We start from the raw sequence: 20,928 nt of genomic DNA, 5'->3' as shown, positions 1-20,928 counted from the left end.
CAATCTTCATGTCACGTACCCCTTCAGACATCTGACCTGACGCCATGTAGCCCCTATGATTATCAAACGTACTTATTTGTTCTTATGACACACACAGAGCAATGAACAACTTCACGCTCCTTTCTGCTCCGTTCTCCGCCGCTGTGAAGCGTTCAGGCGCACTCGTAATTGTCAGTGTCAGGCACGAATTGTTTTTCATTTTTATTCGCGTACGCCCTATCACAATTGGCGTACCCATGGAGGGACGCGTACCCCACTATTCATTTCAAATATAAGTAATATATCAATATAATAAAAAAAACATATACTCTATATGTATTTCAAATAAGCTAAAAATGGTTATTTTTCATGATACTTAATGTTCCGTTATTGTTTTCTTCCCTATATCCTCATATTTTTTGTCAAAATTACAGTGGTTGCTTTCAGCCAGCTGTCTGGAAGAAATGACAAAGAGAGGCACTCCTATTTATTTTGAACTATAAACAAGAACTCTGTTGTGCTGAAGGGTCAAAGTAAAAACCCTGTTGCTTTAAAACCACATACGTCCCCACAAGAACTCTTTTGATTTTGAATAGTATTGGTTTTTAAACCACATTGAAGCCAAGACGTTTTGAGGTGTCTGAGGTCAAAGTGCAGAGGACGATGGGTCAGTTGACGTCATTTCAAGTGATTAAGAACGCGATTGGTTTTTGTGGTGCTCGGGGTCACACCTTGACTTCCGCCAACAGTCTGGTTAAAAATAACACGCATGCAGCACGGGGCCAAAGCAGCTGACACGTCGCCATGGCGATGGCGACGGACCAAAGCCAGGGAGGATGATGAGGATGATGAGGACGAGGAACGGCAGAAGAAGAAGGCGATGCTGTCAAAGTGTCTGGTGTGCAACGCAACCCCGCCGCGCTAATTAACCACTCTGTCGCTCACCGCCCGTCACCTTTCACCTCTAGACTAGGCTCGCCCCGTCATGTGACGGCATCAAGTGACCATGACTCGGCGGGTGTGTCGGTGCGACACCTAGCAGGTGGTGACGGCGGCCTGACAGTCATGTGGACTGACAGCTAGCAGCGTGCAGGAGCGACGGGGGGCTGAAGTTAACTTGTGCTATCAACAGTACAAATACAGTAATTCCTCGTTTATCGCGATTAATTGGTTCCAGACCCGACCGTGATAAGTGAAGTAAGATTCAATATTAATAAATGGAATATTTTCGTAATTATGGCATAGAAAACTTGTTTACAATGTTCTAAATTTGGTTTTAAACATTATTAGAGCCCTCAAGACATTAAATAACACCCCGAAAGTCACCTTTACATTTGTATTACCCAATGTAGCAGATACAACCCCTGGCAAAAATTACGGAATCACCAGTCTCGGAGGATGTTCATTCAGTTGTTTAATTTTGTAGAAAAAAAGCAGATCACAGACATGACACAAAACTAAAGTCATTTCAAATGGCAACTTTCTGGCTTTAAGAAACACTAAAAGAAATCAAGAAAAAAAGATGTGGTAGTCAGTAACAGTTAGTTTTTTAGACCAATCAGAGGGAAAAAATTACGGAATCACTCAATTCTGAGGAAAAAATTATGGAATCACCCTGTAAATTTCCATTCCCAGAACTAACACCTGCATCAGATTAGATCTCCTCGTTAGTCTGCAGTTAAACAGGAGTGATCACACCTTGGAGAGCTGTTGCACCAAGTAGACTGACATGAATCATGGCTCCAACACAAGAGATGTCAATTGAAACAAAGGAGAGGATTATCAAACTTCTTAAAGAAGGTAAATCATCACGCAATGTTGCAAAAGATGTTGGTTGTTCACAGTCAGCTGTGTCTAAAATCTGGACCAAGTACAAACAACATGGGAAGGTTGTTAAAGGCAAGCATACTGGTAGATCAAGGAGGACATCAAAGCGTCAAGACAGAAAACTTAAAGCAATATGTCTTGAAAACAGAAAATGCACAGCAAAACAAACGAGGAACAAATGGGAGGAAACTGGAGTCAACGTCTGTGACCGAACTGTAAGAAACCGCCTAAAGGAAATGGGATTTACATACAGGAAAGCTAAACGAAAGCCATCATTAACACCTAAACAGAAAAAAACAAGGTTACGATGGGCTAAGGAAAAGCAATCGTGGACTGTGGATGACTGGATGAAAGTCATATTCAGTGATGAATCGCGAATCTGCATTGGGCAAGGTGATGATGCTGGAACTTTTGTTTGGTGCCGTTCCAATGAGATTTATGAAGACGACTGCCTGAAGAAAACATGCACATTTCCACAGTCATTGATGATATGGGGCTGCATGTCAGGTAAAGGCACTGGGGAGATGGCTGTCATTACATCTTCAATAAATGCACAAGTTTACGTTGACATTTTGGACACTTTTCTTATCCCATCAATTGAAAGGGCGTTTGGGGATGATGAAATCATTTTTCAGGATGATAATGCATCTTGCCATAGAGCAAAAACTGTGAAAACATTCCTTGAAGAAAGACACAAAAGGTCAATGTCATGGCCTGCAAATAGTCCGGATCTCAATCCAATTGAAAATCTGTGGTGGAAGTTGAAGAAAATGGTCCAACCTGCAAAGCTGATCTGGCAAAAGCAATCAGAGAAAGTTGGAGCCAGATTGATGAAGAGTACTGTTTGTCACTCATTAAGTCCATGCCTCTGAGACTGCGAGCTGTTATAAAAGCCAGAGGTGGTGCAACAAAGTACTAGTGGTATGTTGAAGTATTCTTTTGTTGTTGTTTTTTTCATGATTCCATAATTTTTTCCTCAGAATTGAGTGATTCCGTAATTTTTTTCCCTCTGATTGGTCTAAAAAAATAACTGTTACTGACTACCACATCTTTTTTTCTTGATTTCTTTTAGTGTTTCTTAAAGCCAGAAAGTTGCCATTTGAAATGATTTTAGTTTTGTGTCATGTCTGTGATCTGCTTTTTTTCTACAAAATTAAACAACTGAATGAACATCCTCCGAGACTGGTGATTCCATAATTTTTGCCAGGGGTTGTATAATCAGAGAAAATAAGACATAATAGACATAAATAAGATAACACGGACTCACGATAGCAGTTCCTTGTTTTTTTCTGAACAGCATACAGTACTTCCTTGCGGCTTTAAATGGCTTTACACTTGTATTACCAAATATAGCAGACAGAATAAGAGTAAATAAGCCATGTAAAACATAAATAAAACTCCTACTCCAGCAGTGTCACAGTGTGTTCCCTAGGGAACCTTAGTGACGAGTCTGGTGACTGTCTCACCGAACACCAACACCGCGTGGTCAGTGTAGAATAGTGTAGTACCCTGGTGCTTTGATTAACTTCAGTAATTCCTTCCAGAAGTTCTGACTCAAACCAAAAAGGACTCTATCCAAAGCAAATTTTGCCAAAGAAGATAATATAAATTCAATTAATACGTTCCAGACACCCCAAAATGTTAACACAAAACTCGAGATGTCCGATATTGGCTGTTTTGCCGATAACCGATATGCCAATATTGTCCAACTCTCACTTTCCGATTCCGATACGTGTAACATCACATATCTTTTTCTTGACTAAAATTGTTGTAAAGTAACAATACTCTTAAATGAGTACAGTTGTTTTATTGGCTACTCCACATGCCACATCCAATATGGCAGCGACACTGACGTAAGGCTCAGCGCTCAACGCGGCGTCTACAAATACGGTTTTGACAACAGTGCTTCCTGTTTGCCAGCGAGCTTTGCTGTACTGTTGTTGTAAACGGCTGCGAAGTTACACGTTTAGAGCTCACATAGTTGTTGGTTATTCAGCATTATTGGTAGTGACTTGGCTGTTGTTATCTACCTATTACGTTGCTGTGTGATGTTTTTTTAGCTTTTTATTTAAAGACACCACAATTTCCATGGAGCCGACAAGTTCACTGTGAGCTCTGTTGTTGCTCTGTTTGCTGAATAAATAGTTACTTCTTCCTCACAGGCTTGTGAGCAGCCCAGTATTACCCACATGATTCAGCAACGTTGTGATGTTGGCGGAAAAACTCAATATCGGCTTTCAATGTAGGTAAAAAACTGATGCCAATGTTGACTGATATCACATTTTTGTGGCAATATCGGGCCGATAATTATGGGTGGCCGTTAATATCTGACAACCCTACACAAAACACATTTTATAGACTATAATTATAGTTTTAAATGGAGAAAATGATGCAAAAATAATTACAAATGACAACTGAACATTTAACATCACTTACTTAGTTTTGTTTAAAAAAAACACACAAAACCATCAATCAACAAAATAACAAAATAAACACCTTATTCTGCTGCAACCATTTCAGCAAACATTTTGGATGTTAACCGATCATCCAATCGAAATGGCTGCGACCCTCGCCTCTTCATCCGCTGTGGAACACATAAGTAAACAAGATGGCTGCGACGTCGCGGCGGATGCATCTTCATCACACACACAAAACAAATGACGGCCGATACGACGTCAGAGAAAGTAAAGCCGAATGATTTCTGAGATCTTGATTTTTTTCAAGGAGGCATTTTTGTTATGCAAATGTATTACTCTTTTGAATGCATATATATTGTTTTGGGAAGACAAACTCTTAAGTAACCCCAATAACTAACCAGAACTACGTTTCTCATCACCAAAATCCGACCAGAGCTGGGCTCACGGGACCAAGTGGGGGGTAAGAGTCCGTTGATGCCCTACACTGCTGATGGAGATGTCACAACTTCATGTTAAAAAATCTCTTTAAAATTCAATCCCATATCGCAGAAATTCATCTAACGTGGTCTAGAACCAGTTAACCGCTATAAAAGAGGGACGAGTGTAGCTGCACGTTTCAGGGCTGTCAGATGTTATAGGACATTTGTCTTTGTCGTATTAAGAACCCTATTGATTTTGAACGATGCACAAGAAATTTATTGATTTTAAATCCCACTAAAACCAAGAGCTTTACGGTCACTGAGGTCAAAGTTCAGTTCAGTTCTGTTTTCAGTGATGTCAATTTAGTATTAATTGTTGTCAAATTAAGAATTCTATTAATTTTTGACTGATAATTTAAAAAAATAGCCACCTTGTTCTGGTGATGAAGGTGAAATGTTTATTTCATTTCTCTTCCTGTTATTTTTTTTGAAGTAAACTTCTTCTTCAAAGTAACTGACATGATTGTTGTATGTCAAAGCAAGAACTGTACTGATTTTGAGGCATCTAATTTGATCGATACAGCTTGCAAACGCTATTCCTTCCTTCCTGGGATGGAACAGCTATCAGAGAAGTAGTCAATAATCACACCATTTGACCGGTTTTCAATTTCTATGAAAAAAGAAGAGAAATATGTTTGGTTACAGTGCTGGACTAAATGAGGAAAATGGAAGCAGGGACTGCCCCGCTAGAAAGTGAAAGTTAAGTTTGCGCAAAAGTGAAAGTTAAGTTTGTGTGACTGAGTGAGAACAATGCATCTGTTTTGAGTCTCTCAGTATTTTTCCATCAGTCATATGTAAGTGTTGTGCAACTCTGATGGTGCTATGTGAGTGTGTGTGCCCTGAAAGCTCCTTATGAAGTTATTAAACTCACAATGCACAATATAAAAGTGTAATAGTAATAATAATGCTTCTCCAATTGGAAGTGAAAAACTGCTCTTTTGAGCAGCCCAAAAGTAATAGTTGTCACATGGTGCTAGCAGAGCATTTGTGAACAGCTCACAGTCGTCACCATGGTAGCGACATGGATGACGTGTTTCAAAACCAGTCACACTGTCATCAATTTCAAGTAAGCATAAATATGCTATATATAAGAAAAAATAGAACACTTGATGTGAGTGAACATGGCAGCTGAGGTGCTAAAACATCAACAGCGTGCTTGCTATCCAAATAGGAGCCATCCATGCGACCACTGAATTATTGACGGCCAAGAAGACGACTTGCAGCTGTCACTGCTCCACGCAAAAGTCCAAAAACCAAAGCACAGGTGAAGAAACGTTTTTTTTTTTTTTTTATGTTGCACGGTGATGAATGAATGTTTGTTGACATGGTTTTCCTCCATTTTTATTTAGATTCTTGTTTATATTTTTGAAATATTTGTTTGTATTTTATCTGATATTTTATTGTATGATATTGTTTCTTTTTATCCAATCCGGAAAAAAATCGATCTGAAAGCAAAAAAACAATTTGCAAACCAAAAAAAGATTTACACAGAGAATTAATGGATTTCAGATTTAAAAAAAGAAAACTAATTTTTTTTTTTTTTTTTTTTACCAAAATCTAATTTTACAAATCAAAATATTGTTCTCATGAAACTATAAATTATGTTTGTGTTTCCTAAGTTCTAAGTTTTATTTTGCATTTCCAAAAGTTTTGTTTGCGTTTCTTTTGTTTTGGCTGTGTTTCAACTTCACTCTTGTTAGAAGCCTTTTTATTGGTCAGTCTTGAATGCTGGGCCGGGCTACAACATGTCAACATAAACTCACCATTTTTCATACAAATGACACCGTTGGCTTTCACATTTTATGGTGTCAAAAGCAGCTCAACACGTATGTCAATGTCAAAGTAAGCAGGCACTTTTTAGCGATAAGAAGCCACAGACGACTTGTCGACACTGATGGGCTGTCGACATAAATGGGACCGACTTAAACTGCACTATTTGTGTAACATTAACATGTTGCAAAAGTAAAAAAGGCAATTAAACAAGTGCTGTGATATTTCAGCCTGTTGCATTAGCTGCCGTGACAACAAAGAGGTTTTTTTTTTGCCTATTAAAGTCATCAAAGGCATCTGCAAGAAGCGGCTCGCCGTCAAAACTGATCACCACCACAAAAACGTCTCATGTTTGACTTGACCATAATTTACTTTCTTCAGATCATAAAATGATCATGAAATGTAGAAATGTCTCCGTCTTGGTAGAAAGTGAAAGATATAGCCTTCAAAGCGTTGCGGGTCGGCACCGTGACGTTAGCTCTGAAATGCATCGAAGTGGCATTAGCATTGTGACTGATAGCAGCATTAGCATAGAGCAGCTAGGAGAGCTCAGATTCCATAGAAATTGCTGGAAAATTGGTTTTATTAGTGAAAAGTAACCTGACCTGAAACACTTCATAGTAACTAACAGTTCCTGTTTTAGCGTTTAACTTGTTGCTCCACTTTGTACTAAATTTCTGCTTGTTCGCAAAGGCGCTGCTTCTACAGCAACAGAGAGAATAATTCAAGTCCTTCACTTGAAGAGGTTAAATATTACACAACTTGAGCTCGTCCTTTTAAAGCCTCTTTCACACAGAAATGAAGACAAACAACAGAAAGATACCAGCTTTTACAAGCAGACAGAAAAATCATGACGCTGTGATACCCCAGCCCCACAGGTGGCAGTAGCGTGCGTTTGTTTCCCCCCGCAACAACCGTTTAGTCACATCCAGAGTTGTGGACTCGAGTCACAATTTCAATGATTTTGGACTCGACCTGTCTTGTCTTGACTTGAGACGTGACTTGGATTCGCGTGTATGTACGTGAGAGCTGACTCGAGACTTTGGATGAAAGACTTGAGACTTGCAAAACACCGACTTGCTCCCACCACTGACTAAGAGCAGGCAGAACTAAACTACAGTAATCCCTTGTTTATCATGGTTAATTGGTTCCACACCCAACCGCAAAGTAGTATTCCTCATCGATAAATCAAATATTTTCATAGTTAGAGCAGACCTTCTAAATGAGTGCTCGCAGACTACCTTTTTTTACTACAAGCACGGTGGCCCCAAACTTACATTTTAGAAGTGCAAGCAGAAAATTTAGCGGCGTACACCGAAATGGACTCGCAAATTAAAATTCACATTTCCTCTCATTTTCAATCTATCGCTGATAATGACAAATGACAAATGGCAACTGTCTACTCCAACCAGCCTGTTTCTGTCCCTAGCTTCTGGAAGGCCTCTTCGGTGGCACACACCTTGAAATGAAATCACATCATGCGATTTCAACAGTCATAGCATGTCATGTATTTATTACTTCTTCAATATTTACTGTAGACCAGAAACCAACTATAAAGCAGCTATAAACAATTTGATAACTACATTGAATAATATGTAAATGCACATCAATTTGGAAATAAGGGCTGTTAATTTATTGGAAAAAAATATCCCATTAAAATCCTATAATTTTTGCATGTTTATGTTGCTTTGTTTCATTATTTCACCAAGTGTTACCTAGCAGTTGTCGAACTCGCCATGGTTGTGAGAGTTAGTGTAACTTTGTCCGATGCTGTCACTAATAGATTTACCGTAAATTTCCGACTATCGAGCGATACCGGACTATAGAGCGCACCGGTATATTTGCCGCACCGACTCAATTTAAAGAGAAAAAAGATTTGTAAGCCACAGGTGTCCACGTCAAGATGTTACACAGAAAGATTTTAATTAAACAAATTCTGTTTTCCAAACAGTGCGTGTAAAATGGCTAGTTAAACAGTAGCTTACCAGAAAAGTCATTCATCGCTGTCCTCGTCCTCCCGCTGCCAAGTACAACCACTAAAGTCGTCCTCTTCAGTGTCGGAACAAACAGTCCCACAATTCCCTCGCCACGCACGCAGTCGGTCTCTCTCTTTCTTTTGTTCTTTCACTACCAGCGCCACCCACGCTCCGAGGCAAATCTCCCCCGACTTGCTGTGCTGTCCTCACCAGCAGTCCAGCCCCCCCAGAACGCAGCAACAGCTGAGCTCCCAACACCGCTCCACGCTAACCTCTAACCCCAAACCCTTTTATTGTGAAGGCCGGATGTGTGTTGTTGGTAGTCATCTTTCCACGCTAATCTTTTATAGCATCAGTGGTCATCTTAACAAGACCCTCGGTTACATTGTGCTTTTGTATGTTTTATAGACCAACATACATATATATTTATATACATAAAGAATAAATTGTATAAATAATAAAACAATATATACAAATTAACTGGTCGCACATGCGCGCAAGTAGGTGAAAAATTTACTGGCAATGTCTCAAATTTTAGTCGCAAATTGCAACCATTTAGTCGCGGTCTGGAGCCCAGAAAATACACTTTTTAAAATTATGAGAGCCCACTAGACATGAAATAACACCCCTATAGTCACCTTTACACTCCTGTTACACAATATAGTATAGAAGCCATAATAAGACAAAATTTGAATGTGTCTTTGATAGATATTATCAGTTTCTCAATAGTATTATTAAAATAATTGAGAACCACTTCTCTAACCAGAATAAAGTGGACAGGAAACAGATGTAACAAAATAAAAGCACCGAACAGGAAATAGTGGCAGAAAAACAGAAACAAAAGTCCAAACTGCCACGCGGAACATGACACATCTTGTCACAGGTGACAAAGCAAATTAGTATAATATGTAATAATATATCTCATGACTAATCAATGCATTTTATTTAGACAATATGCTGAGGGCCAATAAAAAAAGAGGTACGGGCTGAAAGTGGCCAGCCCTGACATAAACGGAGGAGGGAAAAAAAGGATCCACATAATGTTTGCGCACTAAATCAGAGGTGCCAAACGCAAAGCCTGAGGGCCAGATTGGGTTCATCACATCATTTAATGTGGCCAGCAAAAGCCTTGAAATAATACACATTAAAAAGAAACTTCTTATTTTATTCTTTTTAGAATTATTTTAAAAATTGTTTATATACTGTATATATATATATATATATTTTTTTTTTTTTACTTTGTTAATATATTTATTTTATAATAAGGGGAAAAATGTAAAAATACTTTCAAAAAAATACACTTATTTTTAAAAAATATTTTTAGTATTATTTTTCAAAATGTTTATTATATTATTTTTACATGTATATTAAGTAAAGAAATATTTAAAATAATTGTAAAATATCAAAAAGACATGTTTTTACAATTATTTTTAGTATTTTTTTTAAATATGTGTATACATATATTTATTATTTATTTGTACTTTTTAAAATGTATTTAAATTATGATGTGAATATAATAATATTTATTCTTATTCTTTTTGTCTATCCGATCTTGCCTTGTTTCTTTTATTTTTAAGTGATGAAGTTTTATCTATCTATCTATCTATCTATCTATCTATCTATCTATCTATCTATCTATCATAACTGCAAAGTGGCCCATGGTGAAAACGAGTTTGACGCCCCTGCGTTAAATGAAAGAAAAGACCAAAACCACGTCTGATTCATAAGTTGTTTTCAGCAAAACAACAAAGAACACTCCTACTATCATATTGTTTCTATAGACTCTTGTCCACTCTTAATGCATTCCTGCCTGCAGGGGGCGGAGCATGTGCATGCCAATAAATCCAAGTCTTTGTGCTGCAGTGTAATAAGAGTTGGTCACATAATGGAAAAACAAAAGCATGATTGAGTGTTTCTGATGTAAATGTGCGGCAGAAAATGAGAATACAATGTTTTTCCCATTAAACTTAAAAGAGTATGTGGGTTTTTTTTAAAAAAACGCTGGCACATAAATCACCTCTGCAGTGAAATGTAACAGTGAACGTGTCTTCAAGGAGGTCAATCAGTCACAAAGATGCTCTGAGGGCTGGTCTCTTCACATACATTAAAATATCTAAGAGAGGAGTTGGATTCATTGATAAGGCAAAGTCCTCCAGCACATTATTATACAAAAGTGACTTTTTAATGACCTTCTAAGAGTCTAAGAGTCTTAAAATCAATCATCTCCCTCACTTGCTTGCTCCGCTTTAAGAGAAGAGGCGCTCAAATGCTCGCTTTTCAAGTTGCAGCATGAAGGCATATACAGTACGTCCTTTTCTCCTGCACCTCTGACCCGCCCCTTAGCAAGACGAACCCACCACTTTGTAAAAAGCAGGCTTCACTACATACACTCCTGATCAAAATCTTAAGACCAGTTGAAAAATTGCTAGAATTAGCATTTTGCACATTTGGATCTTAATGAGGTTTTAGGTAGAGCTACAATATGCAAAAGCAAGAAGGGGGAGTGAGACAAAAAACATTTAGAAAAAGTAATTTATTGAAAACAACAATTAAACTGAAATAGGCTGTTTATCAGCTCATCAAAAGTTTAAAACCACAGGCTATAAAAGCCAAAATCTGCTCATAATTGTCATTTTCTGTCAGGCATTCACACTGTCATGCCCTCCTGATGGTAAAGCTAAGAAGCTTTCTCTTTTTCAACGTGGTGGGATTGTGGAGCTGCATAAGCAAGGCCTCTCGCAGCGTGCCATTGCTGCTGAGGTTGGGTGCAGTAAATCAGTCATTCTACATTTTCTGAAAGATCCTGAGCATTATGGAACAAAAAAGTCAAGTGGTAGACCCAAAAAAATCACCCTTGCGCTGAGCCGGAAGATCCGATTGGCAGCGCAATAACCATCAGATAGCATCTGTGGGAAAAGAATTTACAAAAAACTAATTCAAAGACCTCGTCTCCTTCAAGGCCACAAAAGTGCCCGTTTAGACTTTGCCAGGAAGCATCAAAATGGGACATTGAAAGGTGGAAAAAAGTTTTATTCTCTGATGAGAAATAAATGTTGACGGTCCAGATGGCTTCCAACGTTACTGGCATGACAAGGAGATCCCACCTGAGATGTTTTCTACCCGGCACAGTGGAGGGGGGTCCATCATGATCTGGGGTGCTTTTTCATTCAGTGGAACACTGGAGCTTCAGGTGGTGCAGGGTCGTCAAACGGTGGATGTGTACGTGATGTTGCAGCGGGCATCCCTCATGACTGAGGGCCCTCGTCTGTGTGGTAACAGCTGGGTTTCTCAACAGGACAACGCTGCAGTTCACAATGCTCGCCTGACCAAGGACTTCTTCAGGGAGAATAACATCATTCTTTTGGACCATCCTGCATGTTCCCTCATTTAAATCCCATAGAGAACATTTGGGGATGGATGGCAAGGGAAGTTTATAAAAATGGCCATCAGTTCCAGACAGTTGATGCCCTTGGTGAAGCCATCTTCACCATTGGAGCAATGTTCCCACTAGCCTCCTGGAAACACTCGCATCAAGCATGCCCAAACCCATTTTTGAAGTGATGAACAAGAACGGTGGAGCTACTCATTACTGAGTCCTACTGAGAACATTTTTTCTTCTGGTTTGGAGAGTTTTTTGATATTTTTTGAGTGATGGTCTTAAACTTTTGATCAGCTGATAAACAGCCTATTTCAGTTTAATTGTTGTTTTCAAGAAATTACTTTTTCCAAATGTTTTTTGTCTCACTCCCCCTTCTTGCTTTTGCATATTGTAGCTCTACTTAAAACCTCATTTGGATCCAAATGTGCAAAATGCTAATTCTAGCAATTTTTCAACTGATCTTAAGATTTTGATCAGGAGTGTATCTTAAATAAACCAACAAGGAGGGGGAGGTCACATGTGCATATCAGGTGTGCTGCGGTATAGTTGGTTGCACTAGCTGCTTCCCAGATCTTAACTTCTATCCTGCTCTTTCTCTTACCTGAATCAAGAGCTTCATGTTGAAAATCTGCACTTTTCTTTTTTTTTTTTCTGCCGTTGAAATTCTCACCATGTGGCCGGCCCCCAGTTGTGTAACTGACATCACAGCCCACAACCACTCTGATGGAAAGACAGAAACTGGACAGCGCCTTTCTTTGGCCGCCATGTTTCACTTGGAATGCAACGAGGGGAACATCTTGTCCAATAACAATGTGGCTTAGATTGGTCAATATACAGGTCGCATTATGGAAATGCAGCCTTGTCTGTGCTTTTTGGAGGTTTTTTCAGAAGGCTTTGTAGGCTGAATGGGCGTGTCCCATTAAGTGCATTCTTAGCTGCCTCTTTTTAGCTGTTTTTTTTAGCTGCATCACAAAACCGTCACCCCCCCCCCCAAAAAAGTCAGACCTCTCAATTGCTTGGCGCTCTTTCCTCTCCGTTGGTATCACGAGGTGCTACCGCCAGCTGTCAACGGCACATTTCACTCATCTGCTTCACATGTTCACTGCTCGGATAGTGTAAGTGAACATGTCTGAAATCAGCGAATCAGCATCTTATTGTGGTGGAGGGGTTTGAGCACCCCAGTGATCCCTAGGTGCTATGTTGTCCCGTGTCCCTGGTAGGAAAACAGGTCCTAGGTGACAGGCCAGACAAAGAGTGACTCAGAAAACCCAATGCAAAGCACCTCAAGGAGTGACAGCAACTCGCCCTGCCGTGGGACACAGGGGCCTAAGCCTGAAGCCACTACCAGGGGAGAGCCTCACAGTTGGGTACCATGAGATGAGATGAGGTGTGATGTTGTTACTGGACTTCTGTGCAAAACATTGTTCGTCCATAACAAACACCATGTCCAATGAGTGCACCTGGCGCCAGGACACCCTAGGTGTGCTTGCAGGTCTATGGCCCATGTGAGCTGAAATAGACTTTTTGAATTTGAGCTCAGGGGCGGCCGGGTGTGCACTGAAATGACAGAATGAACCATTTGAGGTCAGGCGGGAGTGCGAGATGGAGACTTGGAATCGGTTTACAGATGTCAAAGTGATTTATATTTGAGGGACAGCGGACCAAAGTGAAGCCCCTCAGGGCAGTTTTAGCAAGTAGAAGAGTGTCAGAGCATTCATTTAGCGCAAACAATCCACTACGGACGCACATAATAATATCATTAAAAACGTGATGCCTTCATTTCCCACACAGGATTACTAAGAAAGTGATCCATCTCAAGGGTCTATAAAGGTATGAACTCATTAAATATGACAGCTGCATCAACATCAGTGAATTTCAGCAGTCCAACGACCACACCCGACAGCCTCTCGAGCACCATCAGACCCACTCTGAAGAACACAAACTGCGCTACATTCATGCATTTATGGAGCGATAAGCCAATAAAATACGACTCACGTTTGAGCTGAATGCCACTGGTGCAGAGTTTGACGTTCTTTGACAAACAACGAGGACTTGGACTGAAAGCGTCCTGACGTCCGTCTATTCATCAAGCAGGAAGCCGGAGGAGGCCAGCCATCGATTAGCTTAGCTTAGCAGAAAGACGCAGCAGAGCCCAAACATACACAAATCAGCAGAAGCAGAAATGGTGGCCTGAAAAACTGTTGAATATGTCTAAATAATACATCATATGAACACCTATATGTTTTATTCCTTATACTGCAATACATGTTATATTGTTATGTAAGATTTTAATAACTGTATTTTATTCATTTAATATGATCTATATTATCATGAAATGTGGAAAAACTATCTTTCATTAATATAGAAAATGAATAATATACACTGTATGCATTATAATACATACTCGGAAACGTTATTGTTAATTATTATTGTTAATTTAGTATTTAAATTAATTATTAAAAATATATTCTTTTTTCATCATGGTATGTGAAAAATTCTCTCTCTCAATCTACATCTGGTATTCTATAATATTATTAATTATATATTGTATATTTTTTAAAATACATTTTCTAATTAAAATTATTTCATTCATTTAAAATCATTCCTATTATTATATTTGAACATATATCAATCAAATAATAATACTGTATATAATATGCATAACAATGTATGGCATTTATTCTAATACATATTATATTTTAATGTATTATTTTTGAATTATATATTTTTGAAAAGGCTATGATAATATAAATAATATATGAAAATGACATGACTGTGTATGCACATGTATTTTTTAATTGTCATTTTAAACTCGTTTTTTTTAAGGTTCAATCAAGGATGTGATGATGGGGTGTTAAAAAGTCTGCATCTTCTTGACCTCAGGGGTCCCCAGACCCTCCAATGATAAACCCTAGCGTCTCCCCACCAGGCGGCCAGAAAAAGGATATGGACTGGAGACCATGCGGATGCACAAGCTGCGAGGACATGTGGTCTGCTTGAGGCAGAAGAAGACCACGGGGACCAACTCGGGATACGGCACCACCAGAACACTGGTGGTACTGCTGCCATCATCATCATCATCATCATCATCATCATCGTCATCATCCACTGCCTCCACCTCCTCCAATCGCTCGTCCTCGGTGATCTTCTCCTCCTCTATCGCCTCCTTTTCCTCCTCCTCTTCCTCAGGACAAGGGAGGTGGTAGGTTGAGCACCTGCAGGGGGAGGAGGGTTGGATGATAACATCATCGCCACCGTCGCCACCGGCTGCGGCCGCAGTCGTCCGGGAGATGGTCACAGCCAACTGCGCCGATGATGCCGCAACGCCGGGGCCCTCCTCCTCCTCGCTCGTCATGGCAACGCAAGAGTCTGCCAAGGGGAGAGAAAGAAAAAACATTTTTAAACTGTGCGCCCATCGACTTTGCCATAAGAATCAATGCAGGAAGCAGCGGGATACACGGCCTCCATTATGAGAGGAAAACGGCAAAGGCTAAAAATACACAACAAGGCTTTTGTGAGGTCTTTTTTTAGGAGTGGCTTCTGGTCTTGGTCCTTGACACAACTAACATGACATGAAGGGGGGAGGAGGAGAAGGAGGAAGCGAAATCGGTAGGAGAGACGACTGAGTGGCGGCCAGGAATGGATTCTCGATGAGTGAGCGTCTTTCCATGAATGCCAACCAAATAGTCAAATTGGAAGCTTGAGGAGGCTTTTTACCAACATGAAGTACACTAGCACACAAAACAAGAATGTACTTAATCTGGACATATGGTTTGACAGGGGAACGAGGGAGGCCATCTACATCAAAGTTGAGAAACCATTTCTGACCAGGGAGGTCTACGACACCACCTCTCCCGCAAACAATGCTGTCCTTTCATACCCTCCTAAAAGATTCAATCATTTAGCCTCTAAGAAATTAACAAGACACAGTCAGGTTTCAGGCGTGTCCAAGATCATCTGCATGGAACACTAACGAGGGCGATTCCATCCAAAGGACTGTCGTTGGCGGCCAAAAACCCCACTCCATTGTATCTTAACAACTGCAATTTGGCACCACAAAAAGCGAAACCGTTCTTGTAACATTCTTGATCCATTCTTGGATCCTGCACCAACCCCTCAGACAGGGCTGTCCCCCACACCAGTTGCGATGGATTCAATGCCCTGAGAATCCAATGACTGGGATGAATGAGAATATTTACAGGCACAAAACAAGAATGAATTACCATCCATCTGTTTTCCTCATTTGGGTCAAGTGGGCTGGAGTCTATCCCAGCTGACTTTAGCCAGGTACAGCCCGGACTGGTCATCAGCCAATCACAAGGCACAGATATACAGTACAAACAGACTCACATTGACACATATGGAAAATTTAGATCCTCCAATTTACCTAACTTGGATGATTTTGGAATGTTGGAGAACATGCAAACACAGAGATGGCCAGAAGGAGATTCCAACCCTCGATCAGCTGAGAGGCCAACATTCTAACCACAAGGCCACCGGAATTTATCTTATTTAAAGGGATAGTTCGGATTTTTTGACAAGAAGTTGTAAGACATCCCAATCAGCAGTGTAGTACATCAACAGTGACTTAACACCCCCCCAAATGGTCCCGTGAGCTCAGAGATCGGTGACAAGAACCATAGTTCCGCTTAGTTGCTGGGGCCATTTACATGGATAGTCTGCAAATTTTTACATGAAGTTGTATGGCATTCCCATCAGCAGTGTAGTATATCAACTTACTGACTTACCCCCCGAATTGGTTCCGTGAGTCGAGTTCTGGTCAGAGATCCATGACAAGGAACGCAGTTCCACTTAGTTGCTGGGGCCATTTAGGTAAAGACTTTGGCTCCTCAAAACAATATGCGTTCAAAAGAGTAAAACATTTGCATCACAAAAGCGCCTCCTCAAAAAAAAAAATCAGACCTCACAAACCGCTCGGCATTATATTTGTCTCTCACCCGTATCCCTGCACACTGTTGCCTGTCCATTCTTGTGTATGTGATGCATGTGATGAAGACGCTTGCATCGTCTTCTGCTGTGGAACACACACGTAAACAAGATTGGCAGCGGCGCTCTGTCGGAACTACGTCCCTCGTCAGGGATCTCCGACCAGGACTGGGCTCACGGTACCAATTGAGGGGGTACGTCACTGTTGATGCACTATACTGCTGATGGGGATGTCATACAACTTCATGTCAAAAAATCCAAACTATTCCTTGAAGTAAAGAGCTTGGCTTCTCAAAACAATATGTGTTCAAAGGAGTAATACATTTGCATCACAAAAATGCCTTCTCAAAAAATCAAACATCACAAATCGCTTGGCATTATATTTGTTGTCGCCTCTCCATTCTTGTTTTTATGATGAAGACGCTCGCATCTATGTTCCCAGCCTCATCTATGGTCATGAGCTTTGCGTTGTGACAAAAACAACAAAATACAAGCGGCCGAAATGAGTTCCCTCTGTAGGATGGCTGTACTCACCCTAAGAGAAAGGGTGAGGAGCTTGGTCATCTGGGAGGGGTTGCTACTTAACATCGAGAGGAGCCAGTTGAGGTGGCTCGGGCATCTAGTCCAGATGCCACGGGGCAGACCTAGGACATGCTGGAGGGATTATGTTTCACAGCTTGCCTGGGAATGCCTTGGTTTCCTCCCGGTGGAGGCGTGCGGAGACCGGGAAGTCTGGGCTTTCCTACTCAGACTGCTGCCCCCACAACCCGGACTCAGACTAGCAGAAGAAAATGGATGGATGGATGGAAAACCGGGCCGCACGATGGTGTAGTGGTTAGCATGTTGGCCACACAGTCAGGAGATCAGGAAGATCTGGTTTCGAATCTCCGTTTGGGCATCTCTGTGTGGAGTTTGCATGTTCTCCCCGTGCGTGCGTGTGTTTGCTCCGGGTACTCCGGTTTCCTCCCACATTCCAAAAACATGCATGTTAGGTTAACTGGAGTCTCTAAATTGTCCATAGGTATGAATGTGAGTGTGAATGGTTGTTTAGCTATATGTGCCCTGCCGTTGGCTGGCGACCAGTCCAGGGTATACCTTGCCTCTTGTTAAAAGTCAGTTGGGATAGGCTCCAGCATACCCCCGCGACCCTAGTGAGGACAAGTGGCCTAGAAAATGAATGGATGGATGGAAAACCACCTTTTCACCACTCAATTCACTCCAAATTGGTGGTTTAGTCGTATAAATCCTGATCTGTGTCATGTAAATGTTATTAGTGGCGCCCCCTATGGTTTGTGGTAAAAATGCTTTGTAAGACATGTTGGCATACATGTAATACACATGCCGTCAAAGTTTTACCATCATTAGACAAATGATCAACACACTTTCCCTCCATGATCCCCATGAACTCAATTTATGAACTCGGTTCAACAAAGGACTAAGTGGAATTGCACCGACTGCACTGTCATCAGTCATGTGCATACTTTACAGTCTTCTCATATCGGGACATAGGGATATAAACAATTGACATTTTCATTTGTTTTGGGGACTTTGGGACTTTGGGAATTACGTTGTAGAATGAATCTTTGGGTGAACTCCATTCATCCAAACAGAATTCCAAACACTTGTTCTTTCATTACATGTGATGCAAAATTCCTTATGTGTGAAGTGCATCCCTTATAGAAGCTCGGGGTCTGACAACAGCACTCTTTCCGTAGATGTCCAGATAAAGAGTAACTTCTGGGAATGTCACGTGATGTATTATTTGTTTAGAATTCTGTTTAACTGTGGTTGAATAAACAAGTGGAGCCCTTTCTCCCTCAAACTGTAAATGTGTTTTTGAGCGGTTTCTCAATATTCCATGACATGACTTATGGACAATTAGTTGGGCATCCCTACAGATTTGGTGGCCATGTTTGGTGGCCATGTTTTTCAACCAACCATCCATCCATTTTCTATGCCGTTTATCCTACATCCTATATCATTAGGGTTGCGGGTATGCTGGAGCCTATCGGGCAAGAGGCAAGGTACACCCTGAACTGGTCGCCAGTCGATATAGACGTATAGACACATATAGACAAACAATCATTCACACTCACATTCACACCTTTAGAGTCACCAATTAACCTAACGTGCATGGTTTTTTTGGAATGTGGGAGAAACCGGAGTACCCGGAGAAAACCCACGCACGCAAGGGGAGAACATGCAAACTCCACGCAGAGATGCCCAACAGTGCGGCCCTGTTCTTCAACCAATTTTGTTCAAATTTTATACACATGTGCTTGTCAGTCCCTTAAAGATGTGCAACAAATGTCCTGGTGATTGGGAGAAATACCCTAAAATGACCATGAGTGCTCTGTAGAGCACACTGAGCTGTGAAAATCCAACTTATGGGATCAAACTTTAGGGCTTATTAACAGCAACACGCAGCGGTTTATTTGTCTGAAAAATAATATCACAGGCAAAACAGTAGGGGTGCATGTTTTGACATATTTTTACCCTTTTAAGTGCAGTGGTCCAGGAATAGAGGCTTACACAAACATCTCCAATGGTCTGGTACCAAAGAGGAGTACCTTTGAGCAAATAGAAATTGCGTAGCACCATGGGGGAGGTACTGGTGGGTGGGCTCATTAGATGATGCAAAATGCAGGAAACATAGAGAAACATAGAAATAAGGCGATGCTTTGTTTCCATGACAGGTGATAAAATGACGTTTTCTTGCAAGCTGCTAGCAGGGCGATGTTGATGGCAGGGAAATGAGATGTTTGCAGCAGACGACCAGAAATGACTAAAAGAGATACGAGTTTTAACAAAAGATGGAAATGTTCTGATATCACCCAGCCATATGTTGTTGACAATTACTGTGTATTAATTAAAAAAGCCCATCTAGAAGCCCTTCGACATCCTGTTCCGCCTTCTGGTGAGTTCTCCAGTGTTGCTGGTGGAGCTAGATTTTCACAAAAACATACGGCCGTGTCATGGAAACAATACTTAATACGAAGCCACTTCATTAGGCACACCATCTTGTGAGCTCCAATACAAAGCCAACACTCAGCTATTTAACAACCTGTTCATTATTATGTGTGTACTGTACCATACAATTATGGGCCTGCAAAAAGCAACGTACAGCAGCGCATCTCACGAGTCCTCATACTTATTATTATATTATGGGCCTGCAAGCAAAGTGCAACACATGTTACATTACTGGATAGGTCTCGATGGGCGGAAGGGGGGAGCCCTATTTGTATTTGGCAACATTTGTGTAAGTATGGCAACGTAATTGACCACCAGTGATGAAAACCGCCACTTTATTATCCATACATGCTAGCAACATGCATGAATACAACGCTGGGCCAGAGGTAAGCAACAGGCAGGCCCATTCAAAATGTACTGTACCATACTGAGAGCTTATTCAGCTTATTCAGCTACAGGAGATGGTCAAATATTAGGAAACTGCAAATATGATGCAGTATTTAAACATTGCTACCGTTTTGTCTGCCTCAATTCATTGCCAGGTTCAAACAAATTGTAAACAAATAAGCGCCTCACCTTAAAGGGACACCTCTAAAAAACAATGTTGGGTCACTTGGTCGCTACAATTATGGGCCTGCAAAGCAAAGCTCAGAAGCCGTCCAAATACTCCTCAGACTTATTATTCATTATTGGCCTGCAGGCAAAGCGCAACACATGTTACGTCACTGGATAGGTCTCGATGGGGAGGGGGGGGGAGCCCTATTTATATTTCGCCACATTTTGTGTAAGCATGGCGACGTTATTGACCACCAATGATAAAAACGTCCGCTTTATTATGCATATAACATGCTAGCAACTTGCAAGGATACAATGCTGAGCCGGAGGTAAGCAACAGGCAGGCTCTTTTGAAATTCTGTAGCTTCTGTAGCTTATTTCAGTACACCACACCTCTATTTGAATCCTCTGATCAAGAAAATCACAGTTACTCTCTACAGTTGAGTGCATGAAATGCTCTATGGGCTGCTATTTGAGAAATTACGGTCCATTAATAGCAAACCATGAATTTGCGTGTCAGTGCAGTCATAGGTGTACCTAATGATCCAGTGTCCAGTGTCCAGTGAGTGTGTTTGTCCAATATTATGTCAGCCATGTTGGCCCAGCTTACAAGTTTTCTTCTCTTCTTT

General features: G+C 40.8%; 1 protein-coding gene across 4 annotated transcripts in view; it reads right to left on the bottom strand.

Annotated features, from left to right (window-relative positions):
- Nucleotides 1-20,928, bottom strand: part of LOC129183373 (voltage-dependent T-type calcium channel subunit alpha-1I-like) — a 279,439-nt gene that overhangs the window by 215,929 nt on the left and 42,582 nt on the right. For 3 of the 4 annotated variants that reach the window (XM_054780521.1, XM_054780519.1, XM_054780520.1), the window contains exon 2: nt 14,777-15,196. In XM_054780521.1, coding sequence (XP_054636496.1) covers nt 14,777-15,182 — 406 coding nt within the window. In that variant the 5' untranslated portion in view covers nt 15,183-15,196. Of the gene's footprint in view, nt 1-13,822; nt 14,247-14,776; nt 15,197-20,928 lie in introns of those variants that run through there. The other variant, XM_054780522.1, reaches the window with a different exon arrangement.

Source organism: Dunckerocampus dactyliophorus, chromosome 6 (assembly GCF_027744805.1).
Source record: "Dunckerocampus dactyliophorus isolate RoL2022-P2 chromosome 6, RoL_Ddac_1.1, whole genome shotgun sequence".
NCBI lineage: Eukaryota > Metazoa > Chordata > Actinopteri > Syngnathiformes > Syngnathidae > Dunckerocampus > Dunckerocampus dactyliophorus.
Note: the sequence above shows the minus strand (reverse complement) of the source record. Positions and strands in the feature narration are given on the sequence as shown.